The 24,679-nt window shown below is 39.1% G+C and overlaps 1 protein-coding gene across 2 annotated transcripts; it reads left to right on the plus strand.

Annotated features, from left to right (window-relative positions):
* The first annotated feature begins 1,273 nt into the window (after positions 1-1,273).
* Positions 1,274-24,679, plus strand: mmut (methylmalonyl CoA mutase). 2 transcript variants are annotated; one of them, XM_079255486.1, is made up of 13 exons: positions 1,274-1,346; positions 2,164-2,597; positions 5,925-6,292; positions 6,406-6,563; positions 9,199-9,370; positions 9,459-9,707; positions 10,082-10,193; positions 15,706-15,821; positions 19,476-19,591; positions 19,800-19,931; positions 20,020-20,167; positions 21,702-21,869; positions 22,496-24,679. In XM_079255486.1, exons 2-13 carry the CDS (start codon positions 2,201-2,203, stop codon positions 22,622-22,624), a joined length of 2,265 nt encoding a protein of 754 aa, XP_079111612.1. In that variant the 5' UTR covers positions 1,274-1,346; positions 2,164-2,200; the 3' UTR covers positions 22,625-24,679. The 2 variants fall into 2 exon arrangements, with proteins under 2 accessions (XP_079111612.1, XP_079111613.1); XM_079255487.1 differs by lacking the exon at positions 1,274-1,346 and adding an exon at positions 1,357-1,443.

Consider the following 24,679-nt stretch of genomic DNA (forward strand, 5'->3'; position numbering starts at 1 on the left):
TACTGTTTTCAAAGGTTGTAATAAAATATAACAGTAATATAAACTGATAAACCATTTATAATAAAATAACCTAGTTATATGTATGCAATGTAATTTAACTCTAGGGCACTCGATGAAATACCTTCAGATTGGAAAGTTTAACCTAAAATTGTTCCTCTGTTATGAACCAAGACCTCCTTTCTGTTGTAAAATTAAAAAAAAAAAAAAAAAAAAAAAAAAAAAAGTTTAATGCTGAATATAAAAGGAAACAAAGTGATCAAAAATAGTAACTTGCCCTATAAAGGGTTAAACACCGCCCTAGTATTTATTATTCCCATGAAAAGCTTTATTTTTTTTTTTTTTATCAGCTTGAAGCAAAAACAAAAATATAAAATTTGTATCAAGTGGTGGGGTCTATGCCATTGTCTGTCATGGGGCCCAAAATTCCTGGCGACGCCCCTGCGTCAGGGCAGCAGCCAGAAGACCATAGACTGTATGCAGAAAACCCACTCACATGAGGCGGGTTTCATGAGTGAACGCCTGTTTAAACACGAGTGGGACAAACAAATCGGAGTCGCTTCGAAGATAAACTTTAAAAATGTTCCGGATTGACAAATTATGTTTATGTGTGGCCTTAATTTAGGATCAGTTATTGACGCTGTATTAAAATGATTTCTCAAACTACCTTTCTCTAAATTATGTTACTGTTCGGCTGCTCTAAGCAGGATCTAAAGTTATGTCAACTATTTAAGTTGACATAACTATTTAAACTCAACTATTTTTATACTGCATTGTACTTATTAAGAGACACAGGAGGTGTGTAAAGTAGAAATAAAGTCGAAGCCATGTTTTTGGATCTACTGATGCATTCAGAACAGGTGTTTTCACTAACAGGATCATCTACCATGCAGTGGAGCTGATGTAATTAAATTCACCTGGTTTTGTGACTGGTTGGGAGGAGCTGCTCTACTTTTGCATCCTTGAGAGACACCCCATGGAAACTTCTGCACTTTGAATACTAAAGCCTGAAATATGCAAGAAAATTAATAGTTTCATAAACATTTTATTATTGACCTCGTTCCGAAAGATTAATGCATTTGTTTTTGTAAACCTGTTATCCACGTTAAAATGATTTCTCGTATATTTAAGCGGCAAGCTCCTCCTTCCCCGCTCGCCGTCCCTGGCTCATCTTGCGAGCTGACGGAAAAGGAGCGGACCATTTCTTGACTATAACATTCCCTTCCGGTATCTTAGGTTAAAGTTGACGGTACTCTCCACTGATTCGCTGGTTGTTAGTGTTATGAAACTTCATTGGGCAGAATAACACACACCTGCCACCAACTTGAACAAACACAACAAACCACAAGGTCAGAAATTTATCATAATATCCATAATAATTAGTGTTTTATAACATTCACGACTACAAAAGGTTGCATTTAGTGAACTCTGTTTTGGTGTTTTACAGTAAGTCAAGACCGCTCGAGACATGCGATGTCAGCTAACAAATGTTTAGCATTTAGTCTTATACTTGACGCTTATTTTCTCCAATTTTATTGGAAAATACATACACAAAGTCACTCGACAGTTAAAAGATTAATTTACTCTATAAGAGTTTTAATTAAATAACAAACTGAACGAATAATAATTGTTTTAAATAGCTGTAGCTTCTTTTGCTAGCCACAGTATTACACACGTAGGTTTTGATTGAATGTGTCTATTTTCGCACGAATTATGCTCTAATTATATTTATTTGGAAGTTTTATTTTGTTTTTTCTTTAACATATCTTAAAATGTTTTATATTAACCAGCTATCCTGAGGACATTTTACACTGTGTGTCAATATCAGACCAGATCATAGCAACGTTATTTTCATCTACTGCTGACAATTTGAGCATGTTAAATTAGGCTTTATCTGTAGGTAGACCGATCATGTGAGGGACATTTGAAACACTGAAAGGTCAAAAACATTTGTCTTAAACAAGTGCTGCAGGAAAAGGTCTGTTGAATTGAAAAAAGTCAAGAAATGTATACGTTAAAACGCCCCAGATTAGATAACAGAAGAATGACATAGCCCCTCAACTCATTTGACACTATACAGTTTTGTGTGATCATGACCACTCTGGATTTGCAAACCTGCATTGTCTAACATATGACCATTTCACTGCTTTATATCTGTCCCGTCAGGTTGTTCATGCTTGTCTGACTTAAGCCAACAGCAAGCATGCTGACTGCACAGAGGGCATGTGCAGCGATGGCTGCCCGCAGCCTGGTAAGAGCTTCTGTCTCCTCATCTCATATACATTCCTCGCTGATCCATACCTCGGCATCATGTCAGGAGCAGGCCGAGCTGCATCCCGAGTGGGCCAACCTGGCCAAGAAACAACTGAAAGGAAAAAACCCAGAAGATCTTATCTGGCGCACACCGGAGGGAATCAACATCAAGCCAGTGTACACAAAGGCAGACTCGGAGGGACATGCTGATGAATTACCAGGAGTGTTTCCCTACACTAGAGGGCCCTATCCCACCATGTACACTTACAGGCCTTGGACAATCAGGCAGTATGCTGGCTTTAGCACTGTGGAAGAGAGCAACAAGTTCTATAAAGACAACATTAAAGGTATTTTTTCTGCCGTTTTACATTGAAACAGTACACTCCTGTAAGAAATCATCCTTTCAGTTGATACTATCTTCTCAGCTTTTAGTTTGGAAATATGTGGACACCGATATAAACTTTGACATTTTAGGGATTGACCAAAACAGGTTTTTGGATTTGATATGTACAAACATATCTTTTAGATGCTCTTACAGTAAGGAATGATTGATGGATGTGTGGGCATGTGTGGCTTGTAATGGCATTGCTATAGTACTGTTGATGATGTGACAGAAGATGGCGGCATCTGACTAAAATGAATTGCAGGGAAATCTAACTCCAGTCCTCAAGAGCAGATTTTAGATGTTAACCTGCTTCAGAACACCTGGTTCAAACTCAAGAACGCTTTCATTTCAGCCAGGTTTGTTGAAACAGGGAAAACTTGCAGATCTGTGGCTTTCAAGGTCTGAAGGTCAAGTTTCTCTTGGGTTAGGGGAAGAAACATCTGCTCAGATTCATTCTCATGCAGCACATTAGTTTACACACCTCTGTTGAAATGTCAGGTTTTTATCATTAAAATTTGTGTCTGAAATAAATATTGTATAAACCTTTCTTTTAATATATAATAATAACTTTTAATATGACCTATTATCTGTGTATAGCTAAACTGGCAAACAAATCTATTTGGCTGGAAGAGTACAATAAGCTGCTTGTGTGTACAACCTTAAACTAATACTTTTTAAACAACCTTTTTATATAATCAAAGCAGTCTAGTGTAAATGTATTCTTTCACCCTCAGATTAACCCCAATTAAATTTAAACTTCCAAATAGGATTTCTTTTTACATTTACACAGTTGGTTTTTTTAGTAAAAGCATCAAAGGGATTTCAGTGTTGAAAAGTCTCATACAGAGGAGGGGTACAAATATCTTCACAGCATGTGACATGGTGAAAACACTCATTAAAAATATAGAGAAAATATGGGACAACAATGAAATTGCAAAGAGCTGGATGTACTTCCCCAGAAATTGATGAAAATATGAGATGAAAATTGGTCAGGCAGACTGTCAGGAGACCTACAGCGAGGCTGAAGGAGTTGTAGGAATTCCCAGTAAGTACTGGCACTAAATGGGACAAAAATCTCCTGTATTGTCGGGTCTGGTTGCAAGACAGTGAAATGAAATGATCCAAGCCAGAAGAAAATCTAATCTCCCGAATGCATGTGGAGAAAGGCGTTAATGTCTGATGGGACTAGCTATATTTCCAAAAGGTGGGTTCGGTTCAACCCCTACTAAGCAGAATACTTTATCTGCATATGCACGGTGAAGGCAGTATTATGCTTTGAGGTTGCTTTTCTTCAGCTTGAACTGCGACTTTAGTTAAGTGGAGGGAATTATGAACAGTACCAAATAAGTCGCTTTTGTTCTAAAACCTGAATGCTGAAGCAGCAGAAGATTGTCTCCTTTTCACATGACAAGAAAGGAATGGCTTTAACATGAGAAATGTAAAGTTATGGAGCGACTCAGCCAAGCCCACACTTAAATCCTGAAGAAAGTCTCCTGGGTGCTGTGGACAGGAGATGCCCTTATAGTCTGCCAAGTCAAGTCAAGCTGCACCATGCTGGTAGACTCCTCCACAGACGCCTGAAGGCTGTGATTAAATCAAAAGGGGCTTTAACAGACTAACAGAAATGCAGATGGCTTATTTTTTGTTTTATATTTCCCTTCTGAACATATTTGTGTTTGTTTTTAACTTTACAACTTATACGTCACTTATACGTCACTTTATAGTGTTACAGTGTTGAATCCTCATCAGACATGTGAAAGGCACTGTCTTTTATCACCTAAACCAGGGGTGTCGAACTCCAGTCCTCGAGGGCCGGTATCCGGCAGGTTTTTGTTGTTTCCCTCCACCAGCACAGCTGATTCAAATCAAATGCATCCAGCAGCTTCTTGTCAACCTGTTTTCAAGTTTTCGGTCAGGTGTGCTGGAGCATGGAGACAACAAAAACCTGCAGGATTACCGGCCCTCGAGGACTGAAGTCTGACACCTGTGACCTAAACGCATGTTTGAGTTTGAGTTCCAGTACGCTCTCCGTTCGGTTTCCATGGCGACGGAAAACGCGTTGTTTTAGAGAGTTTTTTTCTACTTGGAAGTCCTTGTGACGTCCCGGGGGATAAGGTTCGGTGATTGGTTTCCTTCTACTGGTTAACAAGGGCATGTACAAATACATCAGGCGGGTGGAAAACGTTGGATAAAGTTATTTCCAACGATGGCTGGTGAGTTTACCAAAGAGAGACATCCTGCTGCATTCGTTGCTGTGGGTTGCTGTTTTCCACTTCGTTTCCAGGCTCTGATTCAGGTTCCAACATGTAGGGCTGTATGCTATGTGCTGACATTGTATTTAGTTTTTTTTATTGAGTTCATATTAGCCTAATCCTTCTGTTTATGAGATGTTACAATGACGGCGAAAGCAGGTGTGGTGCGCGCTCCTGATGTAGTGCAGTGGCGGGAGGTGGGGCTTAATGCGGAAGAGTCTCAATCCACTCGTTTTGCCCACAGGCTGATCTGACAGCCTACGGAGAGGGTCGGTCTGAAGTAAATAAAGCGATTTGTGACAATAACTCGATCAATCCCAGCCCTTCTGGTCTCAGAAAAAAAAAAAGTAGCCTGAAATGCACATAATAGTTCCATATAGGTAGGAAAGACTTTAGAAAGGTTTATTGTGGTTTCTTGGTAAAAATCTGGCATTTCAACCGAGGTTTTAAACTTTTAATGTCCACTTTATGCACCAAAGCTTTGTTCTCACTGTGGCCACACTCGTGTTAGCCATACTGAGGGTTCCTGCACTGAGACTTATGATTGGGAAAATCGAATAAAAAAAAAAAAAAAAAAAAAAAAAATCGCAAATCAGGATTTGTTTTGCTTCACAATTTTAAAATCGATTTTAAAAAAAAAAAAAAAAAAAAAAAAATCTATTTTTTTTCTTTTTTTTTTTTTAAAAAAACAAAAAAAAAAAAAATCCTTTTTATTGTTTTTATTGATCTTCTTACTTGTATTCTTGGGCATTGTAGCAGCAGAATGATGGTCTGGCTTATTTTGTTGTTTTTTCCTCATTGAAATCAAGAAAAATGATGAGCAAAAAAAAAGTTTTATACATTTATTTTGTTTTAAATCTACAAAAATTAACAGTATCAAAGAATTGTGAGAATCGCAATTTAAATCGAATCAGCACCCTAAAAAATCTGAATCGAATTGGGACAAAAGCATATCGTCACAGCCCTACCGAGACTGTACTACACAACCTCCCTTTCCTGTCCTTTTATCTGTAACCAGTTTTCTTCTCTTATTTCAGCTGGTCAGCAGGGTCTTTCTGTTGCCTTTGACCTCCCGACGCACCGCGGCTACGACTCGGACAATGTTCGAGTCCACGGGGACGTCGGCATGGCCGGAGTGGCCATCGACACAGTGGAGGACATGAAGATGCTCTTTGATGGGATCCCCCTGGAGAAGATGTCAGTGTCGATGACCATGAACGGAGCAGTTATTCCTGTGCTGGCGATGTTTATTGTGACTGGAGAGGAGCAAGGCGTGCCCAAAGAGAAATTAACCGGCACAATTCAGAACGATATTTTAAAGGAGTTTATGGTACGCAACACCTACATTTTCCCCCCAGAGCCCTCCATGCACGCCATAGCAGACATCTTCGCATATACATCCAAGGTATGTACATCAAGGGGGGAAGAAGGCTGCTTTGGAAACCATGCAGCATCTTTCTCATGCAGTATTATGACTGATGGGACTAAACTGATGTATTCCCACGACTGCATCCACAGCACATGCCTAAGTTCAACTCCATATCCATCAGTGGTTACCATCTTCAGGAAGCTGGTGCGGACGCCATCTTGGAGGTAGCCTACACTGTCGCTAACGGCCTGGAGTACTGCCGCACTGGCCTGAAGGCAGGTTTGACCATTGACGAATTTGCCCCAAGGTACAAAAACATGCTAACTTTGATGTACATCTTGACGTCTCCTACAGCGGGAGCTATTGATTTGGTTATCATATCTAAAGACGTTCAACAGCTTTCCAGCAGTGTGTATATTCAGTTTAAAGAACAGGAAGGGAATGATCTTTGAGATTAACAAGCAGCTTTACTGCTAAGAACAAGCTGCATATTATACACTACAGTTATATCATTAATCTATAAGTGCAATGATAAAGACTGACAGCCAGATTTAAATGACAGGAAAATTTCCTTCGCTTTGAATGTCTAAGACTGCACCAGACTGAGATCATGCTGCTCAAATCAAACAGTTCCTTTATGTATTTATATAAAGATTTCCCTTTTGAATTGTAGCTTGTAAATGCCATCTGTGAATATTAAATACTAATGTGAAGAAATGCAAAGAAATGGCAAACCGTTAGTCTGTGACCAGCATATAAATCCAACTCCACATTTAGATTTTTTTTTTTTTCCAAAGCTTAAACACATGCATGCCCATGGGTTGGAATTGAATTAAATGCAATATTTGGCTTCTTAAACATGCTTTTTATGGGTTAGGGTTATTTACTTAGTAATTGTAAAATGGACTAATTTAATAGGTTTGCTTTAACTGAATTATAATTTAACTGCAGTAATTTGGATTTGATTTGACTGTGTCAGTAAAAATGCCTTGAAATGACTTTACTCAGAGTTTACTCATCGTGCTGCTGCTTGTGAATCTGGTGAGGGATTTATTCCAGATCTGGGAGAAACCATTCCAGCTTCTTTGGTTTAAAAATGGGTTTCTGCTGCAAGTTCAGCAGGAGAAAGGAACAAATGATTTTTCATCACAAAACCAAAAGGCAACTTTTGGAAGTGCCGTTTTTAGAGCGCATTTCTCTGTTTACTACAAACAAGGTTGTGCATTTTAATCCAAAAAGAACATTAGATATTAGGCATCAGGCCACAGAGGATCAGGTGGCGTAATTCCCTGTTGTACACACACATTTGTGTCAAATAAGCTGATCTAAGAGGAGATATTCACTGTTTTCTGTACTATTCATTGATGCTGTATGTAGTAGAGCTGTGACGATTTGCTTTTGTCCCGATTCGATTCTGATTTTTTTGGGTGCCAATGCGATTTTAATTGCGACTCTCACAATTTTTCGATATTGCTGATTTTTGTAGATTAAAAACAAAAAAAATATACAAAACTTTTTTTTCTCGTCCTTTTTCTTGATTTCAATCAGGAAAAAACAACACAGTAGCTAGACCTGCTGTAAGGCCCAAGAAGACAAGGAAAAAGATCTGTAAAAACATTAAAAATGACAAAAATTTTATAATGGATTATTTCTTTTTAAAAAAATCTATATATATTTAAAAAAAAAATCTATTTTAAAATTGTGAAGCTAAAATCATGATATTTGATTTTTCGATTTGACCCCCCCCCCCCCCCCCCCCCCCCGCCGGTATTTAGAACCCACCAAATGTTATCCTCATATGACATCAGAACTACAAAAAGCCTCCAATCAATCAGAGATTTCCATCCATATGAATTATCTGTCATCGCAGACGAGTACTTGGATATTCTTCCTTTATCCCAGTTTGCTACTTTTGGAGTGTTACGTTGCACATAAACACATCAGTAGACACCATCCTGTCTTTGCAGTAGCTGCATCACTTCTCCTCACCCTTTACATTATTTAAATGTTTAATTTATTGTATGATTAAAAACCTTTCCATGTTGAAACACAGAAAGAACAGTAATAATTTATTTTGGCTGTAAAGCTGCAGCATATTTTATGCATTGGTGCAGCTGCTCAGGAATGATATATCTTTTACAGCTGAGCTGATATGGCAGGGTTGGGGCTTGCTGTATGTGTAGCAATTCCAACTTAACTGAATTTATCCATTCAGTATAATCAGAAGGAATTGTTTCATTTGCATTACCTCCTTCAAAAGGCAGTAAAGAATGTCAGGACTCTGGATGAAGCTTCTTAAATTGCATGACAGGTGCTTGTTAGTGGATCTCAGCTGTATGGAGCTTAATTAGTACCTTTATATATAATAGGAATGTAAGTCTAACAACAACTCATGATTCAATTCGATTCTGATTTTTGGAGTGATGATTCGATTCAGAATTGATTCTTGATTTAAACAGATTTTTTATTCATAATCATTACACTTTAGTAACAAAAGGTGCTAATTTCCCTCGTAACTTCATTCTCCTATAAGCTAGAAAGAACTGAGAAATTATTTGAACCGAATCGACTTTAATTGCGACATGTACAAAACTTTATTTGCTCGTCATCTTCAATTAGGAAAAAACAACACAGCAGCCAGACCATCATTCTGCTGCTATTATGCCAAAGAAGAAAAGTATAAAGTCAATAAAAGCAATAAAAATGACTAAATTTTTTATATTGGAGTATTTTTATTCATTTGGGAAAAACAACTTTTTTTAAAAAAACAAAAATATTGATTTAAAAATTGAAGCAAAAAGATTTTTTTTATTTAAAATTTTTTTTTTAATTTTTTTTATTTGATTCTCCACCCCATCATATAAAATGTAGATCTCTGTTTATCATTTTTTTTATTGAATGTTTTATCCTTTTCAGGCATTTTTGTTTTTGTGTCGTGTCAGGTTGTCGTTCTTCTGGGGCATAGGGATGAACTTCTACATGGAAATAGCCAAACTGAGGGCAGCTAGGAGGTTATGGGCCACTCTCCTTCAGGAAAACTTCCAGCCTAAGAATGCAAAGTCTCTCCTCCTGCGGACACACTGCCAGACCTCAGGCTGGTCTCTCACTGAGCAGGTACACACAGATTATTATATCAAACTGAGTTCTCTTGGCGTTCCAAAACTGTCTGCATGGATAAATGACCCCCTCGGATCGTTTTCAGGATCCATACAACAACGTGATCCGAACCGTCATCGAAGCCATGGCTGCTGTGTTCGGGGGCACCCAGTCTCTCCACACCAACTCTTTCGACGAAGCGCTGGGTTTGCCAACTGTGAAGAGTGCTCGCATCGCCAGGAACACCCAGATCATCATCCAGGAGGAGTCGGGCATCCCCAAAGTGGCAGATCCCTGGGGGGGTTCCCACATGATGGAAGCGCTTACTGATGATGTCTACAACACCGCTCTGAAGGTTCGTCAAAGGGACAAACAGGAAGTAGACATTAACCAGACTGGGTTATTTAAAATGTGTCATTTAATTCATGATTTGACCTGAATAGTTAGGTTTACAGTTAGGTTTACATTTTATATATTTAAAATCCTTTTGTTTATGTGCAGATAAATAAGAGTTTTATAATTTAATTATTTTTACAATTATTTTATTTAAATCCTTTTTATTCAGTTTTATATGATTTTCTGTCATTCCTTATTTATGAGTATTTTACTGTCATATCTATTCTAATTACATGCAGTTGTATTAGAAACAGCCTGTCTGGGTGTATTGGGCTGACAAGATGAGGTGACCACAGTAACCTCTGATCATAACCAGCGTTCCTCTTTTCATAGTTCATTAAAGAGATTGAAGAGATGGGAGGCATGGCCAAAGCTGTGGCAGAGGGCATTCCCAAGCTTCGCATCGAGGAATGTGCTGCACGAAGACAGGCTCGCATCGATTCAGGTGCTGCAGAGGATACCTTTTAAATCACGGATCCTCAATCCAGGTCCTCGAGGACCGGTGTCCTGCAGGTTTTCCAAGCGTCCCAGCTGCAACACACCTCAACAAATCAACATGTATTTAGCAGACGTATGTAGAGCTTGTCCAGAGTCTGAGTCTGGTGTGTTCCAGCGGGGACACTAGGAAAACCTGCAGGACTCCGAGCCTTGAGGACCAGGTTTGATGATCCCTGTTCTAAGTGCTTTTAAATCTGTCATTTTTTAAGTCCTCTTTTCCCACCGTAAGCACATTAGGATGCTGTTATTCTTCACAGCACCAGGCCAACGTGTAAGTTCAGGTTGCAGTGCAGCATGAAAACTCCACAACGCGCTGCAGCGTGCAAACCAAGTGGGAACCTGCGGCGGTAAAAAGTGAAGCCTATTCGGAAGTGCATAAAACTGCAGTTCCTCCTTCATCCGCTAGGGGCTGCAAAACAGAGCAAATCCCCGTAGACTCCCATGTTAAAAAGGCCAACTTCACAGCATTAAAACACATGTTTACAGCCTGGTACAAAAATCCTTTTAGGTTTAATAGCTCAGGTTTTCCTTCCTTACAACTATGGAGGGGAGTGAATTTTATATAACTCACTTTATAAGTAATTTAATCTCAAAATTTGGCATAATTAGGGATGTGTCCTTGTTTACAGTGTGGTTCAAAAATCCATTTTTAGTTTATAGGTCAGGTTTACCTTCATGACAACTGTGGGGGGAGTGAATTTTTTTCTAACTCCCCCGTTTTAAAGTAGTTTCATCTCAAAGTTCGGCATGGTATTTTCCTGTTGCGTTCAGGAACCCCTAGAAAAAAAACCCCTTCGGCATATTTAGGTGCGTGTCCTTTTGATTGACAGGTACCAATCTCCGTCTTCAAGTAAGAAGAATGTAGAACAACCGCGGTTTTTAGCCAGTTAACAACGTGACAGCTTTAGCCCGCTTACTTCCGTTAGCTGGTTAGCTCCCGTTATCTCTAGGTTAGCTCGGTTAGCTCTTAGCTACAGAAAGCTCAGAGTTCACTCGATGTCAGTCATCCACCATGATGCTCACAGCCCCCCCCCCCCCCCCCCCCCCGAGCTCCACCTCTTTGCCCATATTTGTATTTTCTGGGCCAGACGACGCGCATGACGCTGCCAAGATGCCGATGGTAGGAAGCGCCCACCGAGCTTCAATTCAGCTCTTTAGAAATCTATGGGTGACTTCACGGAGGCTACGTCCATCTTTCTATATACAGTCTATGGTGCGAACGCCCAGTCTAGGGGTTCCTGAACGCAACAGGAAAATACCATCCTTCAATTGAGACAGACTGGCTCTTGGGAAGGTTCAAACAAAAAAGATTTATTTTACAATGTGAAACAAAGATCTAACAGAAAACGTCTGATCTGGAAAACACGTCAGAGTTAACAATGTGTAAAATGAATCTCAACGTGAGCAAATGCCAAAAATAACAAACAAAACAGATCCTATCCTCTGAGTTTAACGTGAAAACAAAAGACAGGTGCTTACCTCCTTATCTAACAAAAACAGGAGGAAACTCAAACCAAGATAAGCAGCTCACAGTTATTAACAAACGTTGGAAACATTTCACAAGTTTTCGCACTCTGCTCCGACCCTCTGAGCCCTCCAACCAGGCCCGCGATTCTCCCTCTTTTTAAAAAGTGGACAGCCAATCCCATCCCGACCTATCTCCTCAGGCGGTCCGATGCCGGTGCTGGGCGGCGCATACCTATCCAGAGGAAAGAAAAAAAAAAAAAACCATACACAAAAAAAACATAGAGACAAACCAACAAAACGACCACAGTCATAACAGTTTGGTTAAAGGATTTTCTAACTGGATGGTTAGCTGTGCAAGAGATGATTTGTTAAAAAGCACTTCTTTCATATTTAAAAATACAATTACTTTTTCATTTTCATCTTTTATGGCTTCAGTATAACTTTTAAGGCTTTATATGAAAGGGCCTGAAGCCAGACAGGGAGCGTATCTGCAGTCAGCCTGCAGTCTTGTTATTTAATAATATCTCCCTTTAGGAAGCCCACAGCAAGGCCACCTCTTCCATGTACACAATTCACATGACAGAAGTGTGCAAGCTTAATTTTATGACAAATAAATGTTAAAGATTTTCTTTTCATGACTCAAGTAAATGTTTGTTTCCTACAGCAAAGCAACACCTCTGATACTTCCTGTTTTTCAAGTTTTTCAGTCAGATAGATTGATTCATTTCTCTTCCAAACAACACTAGTCCTTTCAGCTGCTATTTAATTCTTTTTATCTTCGAAGAACATGTGGTTCTGCTTTCACTTTGGTTCTCACACAAATGAAAACTCATCATCTTAAATGCATAAATTTGACGTTTATTCACTTTCCATTCACTCAGAAATTGTGAGCAACGGGGGTTCTGAACATTGGTTTGCTCCTGTGAATCCCTGTGGGATGCGCTTTGAGCTTCCTAACTTTGCAAGGCTTCTATTAACACTTAAAATATTTGTTCAAAGGAAACCAGACTGACTTTTTTCCCTTTTTTTGCTGAGCTCCCTGCTGGAAATGTTAAAGAAATTATTCATGCGTGCTTTGGTAATGAAGAGACATTTAGCAGAAATCGTGGAGGGAGTTTTTTTTTTTTGCTACTGAAGCGGCTAAAAAGTCAAGTCGTGCTTTTGCAGATAAAATAATGATATAATTGTGTTCAACTTTGCTTCAAGGGAAACCCTTAATTTGTGCTGAACGGATTATGAATCAGTGGCATCACCAATGAACTGAAACAAATGTATCATTTCTGCATATCCAGCTTCTTTCATCTCCTCATAAATCCACTTTGATCCTTCAAATGAATAAACTAATATCATGAGGTGGAAATGGAAGCAAATTAAGAAATGTCATTCATCTCCCAGTCATGCAGTCTGGAGCCCTCATAAAACACACAAAAAACATCAAAATGATTTATTCATTTATTTATTTTGCAACACTTTGAGCAACCAAGATGTCAATAAATAAATTAGAACTAAAAACCCCAAAAGTACGTGCTTAAAATATTATGAATTTCAGCTTTTGATCGGCCGTCAGTCCATTAATCAATCCATCTGTCTGTGCTTCATTTATACAGCAATTTTCATACAATTTTCTACCGCAAAGACTTAACAGAAATAACGAGAAAAAAAAATGTCAGCAAGTCACACATCATTAGTGTTATCTGTTGTCTGCAGGTCTTCATGAAGGTTATTCTACACATGGATCATAGGAGTTTAGTTCAAGCTTAATGAGTCAATAAAAAAAACCCTAAGAACTTGAGGGTCCGAACCAGTTTGTAATGTTCAAGCAGTTTGGATAAATACTCAGGACCAAGACCAAAAAGAGCAATAAAAACCAGAAAGAGTAAAATCTTAGAAAAGATCAAATGCACAGTTAAGTAGTCTAAGATATAAGGATACGACTTCCCAACAGGGTTACATTTTTACTTTAAAACAACTTATGTTTGACCAGTATTTACTTTTAGTGTCCTTTTTTCATGTATACACCACATATTTTACATGTATATATTACATTTATACATGAATACACTACATATACATATATTCACGTAAACACTAGAGCTTTTTCTTGCTCCTTATTGAAACAGCTACAGCTAGATCCAAAAATAAAAGTACAGACATATCAATAGCATGACAAAGTTGGTGAGATGGTTTGAAAAGCAAATTTTGTATGAGGATCATGTGTTTCTGTTATTGTTGTGAGGTAAGGGAGACTTGTATGGTTATGAAGGAGATAAATCCTGGCTTCTGTCTTTCGTTCTGGTATATACGCTGACTTTTATTTCATAACGGCAGACGTGATTGCTACTGAGCTGAGCAGAACCTTTACATACTGTGTTAAATCCCTCTGATACCATCTCATTGAAATTCATTGCTGCAAAAGAAAAATCTCCTGACAGACTTTTCTCTACTGGTGGCCTTTAAATTCCTGTCATCAAAGTTAGGAGGGAATTGTGATGCTGTACTCTTCTTCCGTGCACAAAGAAACACAAAAGGCTAGTTTTCTAATTATTTGAAAAGGAAATAAAACAACAAAGACTGCATCAGGCAGGCTTAAGCTGCTGCGGTCTTCAATAAAGAAAAGCATTGAAAGATCAGTCATGTTGCCGCTGCTGCTTGTTTTCATAAAATATCAGAAAAGCATAAATGGTGCAGCGTTGCTCACAGCAGATACCCATTGTGTAACATTTGTAAGGCATAAAATGCAAATGCTCTGTTTTGATTTGCCTGAGAGTGAAATAATGACAATGATGGAAAAATACAAGCAGTAAAGTAACACATTCACACAGCTAAAGTCATATTTTTACTAAGATCTTAGCATCACCTCTGCAAATAATTACTTAATGCCAAAAAGCTGTCGTGTTAGATGACACGGAAGTGTGAACTGTTTGGCGTGATGTCCATTAATATCTGATAATGGATGCCCTTAATTATCCTGCTTGCACTGTGCTCGCTTAGGAAAGGAATAAATACTAAATCAAATATTAATACGTTATTGTTGTTTTTTAATTTTTACCATGAATTGTACGTTTTGCACAAAAAGCGGCTCAGTAGACTTTGATTTTTGGTCGTTTTGATGCGTTGCCAAGGTAACAGGCTCTGGTCACAGAGCCTGCAGCTCGGCCGGCTGCAGATGTTACATTAGGCCTAATCAGTGGAGAAAAGTGAGATGATTGCTTAATGTTATGTTACGTGATACAAAGTATCACTTCAGAGGACAAGTGCACCTCTTACCACTTGTGTGTCCCCAGAGGGGATGCACACGATCTGTGTGTCCACAGATAATTTCTCAACTGTTTATTACAAGAAATATTATCCAGCATTCACTCTGATCCTTGTCATCCACTAAATTGTTCAATTCCTCTGGTGTCGACTCCTTGTGTCACATCTTATTCTCTTCTCTTTCTCTTCTGCTGCATCTCGGCCTTCAAAATGATCAAATTCACCAAATAGGTTAAAGGAAACTATATAATCACTAATGTTTCTCGACTGTCTTGCTCTACTGTAAATAAACTGTGAAATAATGTATTTTAACGTAAGTTCTGAGTTTCTGTTGCCACGGTTACCAATTAGTGTTTGAACCAGCACAATAATTTAGAAAAATCAGGCTGTTTGACCAGAAATCTTTTAAAGGTGTCCTACAACATTTTTTAACCGGCACTCTGCAGCCAATCATAATCAAGTATTCACTTTGATCATGGCTCATTCAATGTTTCACCAGCTGTTTACATGTTGTGTTCCTGTAATGTTTATTTGAAAACTAAAGCAATGTGAGGCCATGTTGCTCGGCTTACCCAGAGCAAATGCAGAGGCACACAACAAAAGCACTTTTGTTTGTTTTCTGTCAGTTTTTCTTTGTGGTCGGTCAGACACAGCAGACTGTCTTGTAAGTGGCTGATCCCATTACGGAGCCGGAGTTTCTCATGTGTCTGAATGCTGTTTCTGGTTCACTTTCTCAGGATCAGAAGTCATTGTTGGGGTGAACAAGTACCGCTTAGAGACGGAGGAAACCGTGGATGTGCTGGCCATAGATAACACCATCGTACGTCAGAAACAGATTGAGAAACTGAAAAAGGTCAGTGTTGCAGTTGTGTTGGAAAGATTTTGATACCTAAAGCAACTAGATGCCATTTACTGGTTCAAGTAGAAACGGACAAAATGGAATTTGATTTGGAAAAATAAAAAACAAACAACAAAAAAAAACCTCTTGAAGTGTTATTATAGATGTGTCACTGAAGTCTGCAGATTCACAAGTGTCACAAAGTAGAGTGTGGGACCTTTGAATACCATCTAAATTAGGTTGTCACTGTTAGAAAAACCACAATAGGGTCTAAAGATTTTGTGGAATAATTAAAACAATAAGAGAAAATGAATAAAATGTGGAACAGCAGCATCAAGCTTGCATATGAGAGAGAAAAAAAGATGTTTAAAGTTCCTGTTTGTACTTCTAGTGGAAGGTAATCAGGGTCAGTCAGTGGGTATTGATCCAGGGTCATGGTACACCTCGCCGTCAGCTGATGCCCAGAGTGCGTTGCCGTAGGGACAGAGGGAAGCGTAGCTCAGGTGGTGCTGTATCTTATGATAAATGAAGTCAACATGCTCATAACACGCACAAGCGATTTCACGTTCCTTTACTTAGCAGTTAGCGCGTCCTGTATCTTTCTCCTCTCCACCTGGCCCAAACCTGCAACCTCTTCTGCTTGTAATCCATGCAGCAGCTCTCCCAGCACATCGTTCTGCTCCCTCCGCTCTCTCCTCCCAGATAAAAACACAACCAGGAAAATAAAACAGATCAAATCTACACAGCAAACACACACATCCACACACATTAAAATACTTATAAAATCATCCAATAATAAAAGATAACAAACCAAAGGTTTAAATCACGACAAGCTGATTAAGAATAAAGCTTAATTAAAAGCAAACAAAAAAATTTGATCCCACTTTGAGACAAACATTGTAAGAACAAGTATAGAGAACCGGTTTGCCATTAACATTTAAAATCTAACACTTGAATTAAAATAATGACACAGAACTAAGCAGTGATGTGATGTAAAGGAGAACAGCATCACCACCGCCTTGTTATATTTAGCCTGAGAGGTGTCAGAGAGACCAGGATGGAACAAGGATGAGAAGGTGTATTATTACATTTTCCATCAGACAGAAACGAACTTGTGTTGTGAAGAGGACCGAACATAAAGCAAAGGACTGTGTTATGTTGACACCCAGCTGACGTAACAAGTGTGTGCAGTAATGATAACTTGAAGCAAAATTTCAGGCCATTTCAGAATACAAACGGCATATCTCACCTGTCTCTATTATAATTGAATTTTGATCCAAATTACTGTGATTGAATCGGGGGTGGCAGCAGCTCACATGGTATGGTTGCCTGTCTTGTGACCTGACTGTCGGCGAATCGAGTCCTACTCCCCACCATCGCTGTCTGAAGAGGGGCATCTGGTGTAATACACGTACCAATTCAATTGTGCGATGATTTGCTGTGGTGACCACTTCAGAGAGTCAAGATGACAGAGAAACAAAACAATTGTAATTTAATCAGAAACGTGATTGGTTTTTATTTGAAGCATTTTTGTTCTGATTAAGCTTTCAATCCAAGTATGTGTAAAAACGGGGCTGCTGTTAAACAAAGCAAAGCTGAATGCTATCTTCACGATGGATCTCAAGACTCTGCTAGATTTTACATCCCATCTTTAAACACAGATTTCTATATTTGTCATAGAAACATCATTAACAAAGCAAATCCTCACCTGCACAAAGATTTTCCATACAGAAAATCTCTGTTCCTTTACAAGAGGAGCCCTTTAACATTACAGTTTCTACACTGACAACAAGGTAAAAAAAAAAAAAAAAGCAACAAACTTTATCAAACTTGTGATTTGTGCCTCTTAAAACAAAAGTGTGTTCAGTGAGAGGCTTCTTCAGGTCTGCTGTAAGACTGAAAGATACAGAAGATCATTCCTGCCAGCAGCCTTCAGCCTCTGGAACAAGACCTCCTCAAGTTAATTATCTGCTACAATATTGAATTTCCCTTTGGGGATTAATAAAGTATTTTTCTTTCATTCATTCATTCATTCATTCATTCATTCATTCATTCAATAAACTGTTGAGTAAGTATCCAAACCACCATGTAATAAATATGTTATGCGAAAAAGAGCAACAGCTCATTCTGGAAAGTTTATTTTTCTCCTTATATCTAAATAATATACAGGGAGTTTTTTCCTTCCCACTGTAGCCTTGTGCATGCTCAGGATGGAGGATTGGATCAGAGTCAAGACTCCATGCGCTCTATTGGTTTTCCTTAGCTAGGCTATTTAATATAAATTAGCTCGTATTGATGTGTCTGTAAAGTGTAATGACATTGTTGTGAAGTGGTGCTATACAGATAATGCTGAGTTGAATTGAACTGAAATGGCCATCTATTGAAGTGACACTGCAGTTCAGTACACGATCATTCATGCTGTGGGCAGACTGAGGAGAAAATGTTATCAGCTTACATTCAGGCTCACTGCATTCATTAGAAGGTCAGTAAGTAATGAATGCCATTCATTTTAAAGAAAAGCTTGTGAACAAGGAGAGAAATTGCACGCTGCATGGCCAGGGCTGATCAGCCTGTCCTCTGACTTGCATGCTTAAAATAAAAGGATTTTCCAACCCTGTTAAAAATCAGGTCAGTATATGCTGCTTTACCGTTTAATCTGTGTACCAGTGTTTTGGTGGGTTGTCGCATCAGGTAAGTCCTGACTGCACTCACGACTGGTGAGCCCCATTAGATTTTCCTTCACTGCCGCCATGCTTTGTAGCCACTTAGCACCATGTTTGTCTTCAGTGCTGAGAGAAAAAAAAAAAAAGAGTTCTGCTTTTTCAGTGTGGATCGGCTGCTTATTTTCATTTTTAGACTTTTATACTTAATATCTGAGGTTTGGACTGCTGATAGAGCAAAAAGAGAAATCACCTTGAAATTTGGTAAACTACTTCCAACAATGATCTTTCATTCCAAGTTTAATTGTATAATGAAATGGCTTGCTCAGTTAAAGCTGGGATAGGTAATCTTGCTCAGACGGTTTTTTTTTCTTTTCTTCCTACTCTGGGTGAAGTGGTTACTCATCCTGATAGTAGTCGATACATTTTGTAATCATGAACAATAAGAAATATAGTTAGACCCCTCAGTTTATTTTAAATCTGTAAAAACTATGACCAATCCAAACATTGGGGGCAGAATTAAAGTTGTTCATTTCTTCTCTTTCTTAAACTTCATCTCCCGGCTCCTCTCCTCCCCCTCCCACAGCGCATACCTGATAGCCATATAAACAGCGTGTTAGGATGAAAATACAAAGTAGTGAAGAAGAAACTCTGAAGGCAAACATGGCTGAGAAAATGCAGGAAGGATTTCCCCGACCTGGCTCGGTTTATTTGCCTCCTCTCGTTAAACAGCCGAGAAAGAGAAAAACATTGGTGGAAAAAGCTGCAAATAAAAAAGCCTTGGATCACGAAAGGAGCAAAACGAGAGGGGGAGGAGCCAAGACAGGGCGCCGCTTTCAGCTGCCCAACATTACGTACCCCAGCTTTAAGAGACACTACCCAGCTGAGAGACGGAGTGGTTAAATGAGATTAGTTCATGTATCTGGAACCATTAATAATGGTTTAAGTTTTCTTTTATGTAAGAATAGCAAGAAGCATGAAATCTTTTAATGCTTTGTTTCTGTTTTAGGTGAAGGAGAGTCGTGATCCCGAGGCAGCGAAGAAGTGCCTGGAAGCCATTGAGGAGTGTGCCCAAACCAGGGAGGGCAACCTTCTGGGGCTGGCTGTGGAGGCAGCACGCGCCAGGTTGAAAGTCCTCACACAACCTCCACACACTGGCTAATCCCTCTAACATCTGAGGAAATTCAGTTTCTCATATATGTAGCAAAGAAATCTAGAAGTTGGTGCTGCAGAAAGACCCAGAATACAAATAACTGGAAGAGCTACAGTCTTCCCAGCAGCTTGAAGGGCTGCGTGACACATGAGTGATGTTTGTCTCTGCTCCTCTGTCCAGATGCACTGTTGGTGAAATCACTGATGCTATGAAGAAAGTGTTTGGCGAACACAAGGCCAGCACCAGGATGGTGAGCGGTGCTTACCGCAGCGAGTTCGGAGAGCATGAAGAGATCGCCCAGGCTCACAATAGGTAGTAAAAGAAAATAAAAAGTATTGGCTGATATTTTATCTAGCTAAGTAGTATATGTTTCCATTTTCCTTCCCAAAACAAAAATCAGAGTTGCAGACTTTAAGAGCCACGAGGGAAGGAATCCTCGACTGCTGGTGGCAAAGATGGGTCAGGACGGCCATGACAGAGGCGCCAAAGTCATCGCTACCGGTTTTGCCGACTTGGGGTTTGATGTAGACATCGGACCGCTGTTTCAGGTCAGTTTCTCAAGCTCTTGTCACATGTGATCATCTAAAAATATAAGCATCATGTTTGAAAAATAAGTCCGGCAAAAAAATTCAGTGTTGACAGTCAGGTTTAATTTTACCTGTCAGGAGAGGAAAGTGTTGTTGCGGACATGCAGACGTTGTAAAGCCAATAGAAAACGACACACTGAACAGCAGCAAAGACTATCTGTTATCAACTTGCCATAAAGGGATTACCGTGTTCACACAGTGTCATTGCACACTATAAAGCTCGCTGAGTGAACATCACAAGAGCAAATTTTGCAGCCATTTGCTGCCACGCCAGAATTTCAGGGCCAGCGCTGGTGGAAAAGGGGATTTAAGTGACTACAAAGGAGCCAATTTCAACGTAATCCACAATGAGACCCTGCATCTCGAGGGTTCCTTCCTGTAAACGTCATATGACACACAGATCTGGCTGAATAATTTCAATTATATGAAGACGAGCAGTCCATGACCGCATACTTTATACAAGACTGAAGGACAGATTGGCATCAAATGTTTCCCTCCTCTGGTGACATTTTCATACAGACCTCTTGGTAACATCTTGGGGTTTATTTTCTTGCAAACAGCCAAACTTACTACAGTGAGAAGTTCTACGATGCTCAGAGTAGATGGAGCTTTTTGGTGTAAAAACCTAACAAGCTTAAAAAAAAAAAAAACTAAAATAACATTTCATGGATCTTATAAGTCTTCATAATTAAGAGAGTCCAAACACCCGAATGGTAAAAGACATTCCCGCTTTATTAAAGTGAGGAACATGTGGAGGTAGGTAAGATTAGCAGATTGAAAAGCAGCATTTTGACTGATGCTTGTTTATATCACCAAAAAAAAAGGGAGAAAAGTAGGCCAGGCTCATTCAGATAAAAGCTTTTTCTCATTTTAGTCTCAGAGAACATTTCTAATATTCCTTTTCTAATATTTGAAAAATAAAGATCATTATATATATTGGGGATTTAGAAGCAGTTCTCAGTTAAAAAATAAAAGCCTAAAAAACAACTATTGGGTGTTGAAGGCGAGACAAAAAAAAAGCATTTGGTCCACAATGAATCCATTCATGCAGACTTGACTACATAAATAGTCTATTTCTTATCAATTCCTTATAAATTCCAGTTTAATGCAGTCTGACCACTCATGCGCTCCATTTGTATAACACACAATGGTATTAGTCCCAGCTTGTATTCCACTGTGCACATAGAAGGGATGAAGCCCTGCAGCTCCGCTTGGTTGGCATAAGCTCTCAGCCACTGCTCACATGGCCTGCTGTTCAGCTCCTTCGTCCGGCAGAGAGGAAATAAAAAGAGGAACATAAAATACAACATGTTTTGTGGATTGGATAGTTTGCCTTCTGAGATTTGCATCATGGCCGTTTATATGTGTAGCTTGATGTTTGTGGTGTTGCTCGTGATATTTACAGTAAAGATGTTTTTTATTTGTATTCATTTTTTTGTCTGACTTTAATTCTTTTTTTTTTCTTTTCTGCCTAACATTTTGTGGTTTTGGTCAGACTCCCATCGAAGTAGCCCAGCAAGCGGTGGATGCAGATGTTCACTGCGTTGGGGTCAGCACACTGGCTGCAGGGCACAAAACCCTGGTCCCAGAGCTCATCAAGGAACTACGGAAGCTCAACAGGCCAGATATCCTGGTCATCTGCGGAGGTGTCATCCCACCACAGGTAACCTCTGACTGTCCAGCTGAATGTGTTTTTACTGGTTTTAGTGACACTATTCCAGCATTTCTGAGTATTTTCCTTAGGCGAATAAAACGAAACCACTTGATTTTATCTTTTACTTTATTGTTTTTTTTAAACCCACAACAAACACTGGTGGGTTTACTGGTCATGCTTGTATGGTCAGTGCATCTAACTGGGCTGGATGTTGCGTGTCATGACACCAGTACAGTGGTTCAGTAGAAAATTGGTGTGAAATGGAAATCAAACTAAGTACTTTGATTCAGTTCCCTGGGTAAAAATGGGTAAAAATCAATTATCCTTACAGCTCCTTGAGGCGACTCTGTCTAGCTTTCAGGATAATTGCTGTTTTTTGTTTGTTTTTTTTATCCTGCTGTCATGGAAACATAGACTCATAATTCTAAAAGTTGCGCTTCATAAAAGAAAATAAAACTTTAGAATCCCGTCCCCATTTTTAACCTGTATGTCTCTTAAACACTGATCCATTTCCTTTTCCTTTCTTATTAATCCCAGTGTTTCTCCTCTCTCTGTGTGTGTGTGTGTGTGTGTGTGTGTGTGTGCGTGCGTGCGTGCGTGCGTGCGTGCGTGCGTGCGTGTGTGTGTGTGTGCAGGACTATGAGTTCTTGTATCAGAGCGGCGTGTGCGCCATCTTCGGTCCAGGAACCAGGATCCCGCAGGCTGCAGTTGAAGTGATTGACAACATTGAGAAGAGCCTGGAAAAGATACGTCAGGCCATGTAAAAAAAAAAAAAAAAGAAAAGAAAAAAAAAAGAGATTACAAAGTGTGTATGTATTTTACACACAAGAGCCACTTGTGTACAGAATCAGTTTGACCTTCTGCGTGAGGATGTAGAGAACAAATGTGTGTTTCCACCATGCGTTGATTGAGTTGCTCTAATTACGGTTACTCTTCTAACACCAAGACTCAAAAGATAAAAAATGTGAAGTCACATAAAACCAAATAAATAATTGTTGTACCCTTTTGACACCTTTCTGTGAGGGGATTGCATTCATTGCTAGGCAGGTGTCTTTAATCTTATGCTGTAAATATTTCAGAAGATTTTTTTAACATAACCTTAATAGGAAATATTGCAATATTTCTGATAAAAAAAATATCCACACTGAGGCCAAACCATCAATCATTCTGGTTTTATTAAGATCCCCATTCTCACGTTACAGACGTTTGGTTTAAGAGGAACATTTTGAAGCAGCTCTATAAGCCTAGTTTGAATGTCATTTGTAAGTACTGTATTTGTGGTGTTGGTTTCCAGCAGCATGATTCATGCCAGTGTAGCGGATATGGAAATTAATCTTTATCAATGCTTATTTGCATGGACGTCAGCTAAATGAAGTGGCCTTCTGTTTTATTAACCTGCCTCTCTGCATCATCAGTTCAGTACAATAAGGATAAAGCAGTGGGAAAGCCATCACAGTTTAGGAAGCAGTTTAAAATGGTATTTTTGTACGTTAGTCTGAATCAGATTTAGCAATATTTGCTCTAAAATAAAGTGTGTTAACTAAAAAAAAGCGAGTTTACTAATTGTGTGATCTGAAACAATGACTTTGAGATGTTTGAAACATTGCTGAGATTTTTCTCCATATTGACGCGATAGTGTCACACAGTTGCTGCAGATTTGCCGGCTGTACATCTACGATGAGAATCCCGTGTGTTCCCTGTTGGAGTGAGATTCAGTGGCTGTGGAGACCACCAGAGTACAGTGACCTCATCTGGTTTCTTGATTTGAGTTTTGTGACATGTTGCATTATCCGGTTAAAAGTAACGACCAGAAGATGCTACACTGTGATCATAAAGGGATGGACATGGTCAGCAAAAACACACTGGTAGGTTGTGGTTTTAAAATGATGCCTATTTGGTTATCGTGCCCAAAATATCCCACACACCATTACACCACCTCCTCCACCCTCAACTTTTGCAACAAGGCAAGCTTAATTCACATTTTCATGTTGATAACACTGAATTCTGTCTCCATCATATCAAAGTCATTCTGTCTGTCAGTCTCTCATTGGCTAATTTAAGGGATCTTGTGCAAATTGTACCGTCAGTTTCCTGTTCTAAGCTGACACAACTGGCATCCGGTATGTTCTGGTGCAGTGAAATTTAAATACATAGATGTCACACGAGACTTAAACCTAATTTTTTAAAAAAGTTACAGTAAAAACAAAAAAAAGTAAAATTCTACACATATTACACATTCTTTGACTTATGCTTCCAGCATCAATGTTAACACTGAATATTCTACACTTTTTACATTGCAGAACAGCCTGGTATCGGGCATGAAAGACATCTCTCAAACCCGTGGAAGCATACAAGTGAGCACTCAAAATAATGACTGAAAGCCTAAACCACCATCACTGTTAACTTCCTAAAAAAGCATCACATTCTAAGTTTGGAGAAAATGATCCAAGTTTTCCAAATTGGTCTTTTATTTCAAGGTTTTTATAACTCCGCTTCTCCATCTTTAAGAAAATCCATATCTCGTACATGGGAAAACATGTCAAGGATGATGCCTGATGTAAAACAACCTTCAGTCAGCCTTCCTTAGAGAGCCACGAGTCCGTGGAACACTCTTCCGAGAGAATTAATTAAACGCACAAACCTAAAGATGTTTTCATGCCAAACCAAAAGATGGTTGGTGTCCAAGAAAACCTGCACACTAAATATTTTGTGTGAATGCCCTGTACATGGTTTGTATACGTTTAAAATGTTTTCAATTGCTTTTCAATTTGAGTCCATGTTTTAAGTACCTGCCATGAAACGGCAGTTGGAAATTAGGA

Source organism: Telmatherina bonti (genome assembly GCF_933228915.1).
Source record: "Telmatherina bonti genome assembly, chromosome: 16".
In the NCBI taxonomy this organism is placed as follows: Eukaryota; Metazoa; Chordata; class Actinopteri; order Atheriniformes; family Telmatherinidae; genus Telmatherina; species Telmatherina bonti.

Bases quoted from the DNA above. Each gene is read 5' to 3' on its own strand.
- mmut (XM_079255486.1), top strand. From the start codon at position 2,201: ATGCTGACTGCACAGAGGGCATGTGCAGCGATGGCTGCCCGCAGCCTG. The intron at 6,564-9,198 runs GTACAAAAACAT...GTGTCGTGTCAG, and splicing joins ATTGACGAATTTGCCCCAAG to GTTGTCGTTCTTCTGGGGCA. The intron at 19,932-20,019 runs GTAGTAAAAGAA...AACAAAAATCAG, and splicing joins ATCGCCCAGGCTCACAATAG to AGTTGCAGACTTTAAGAGCC.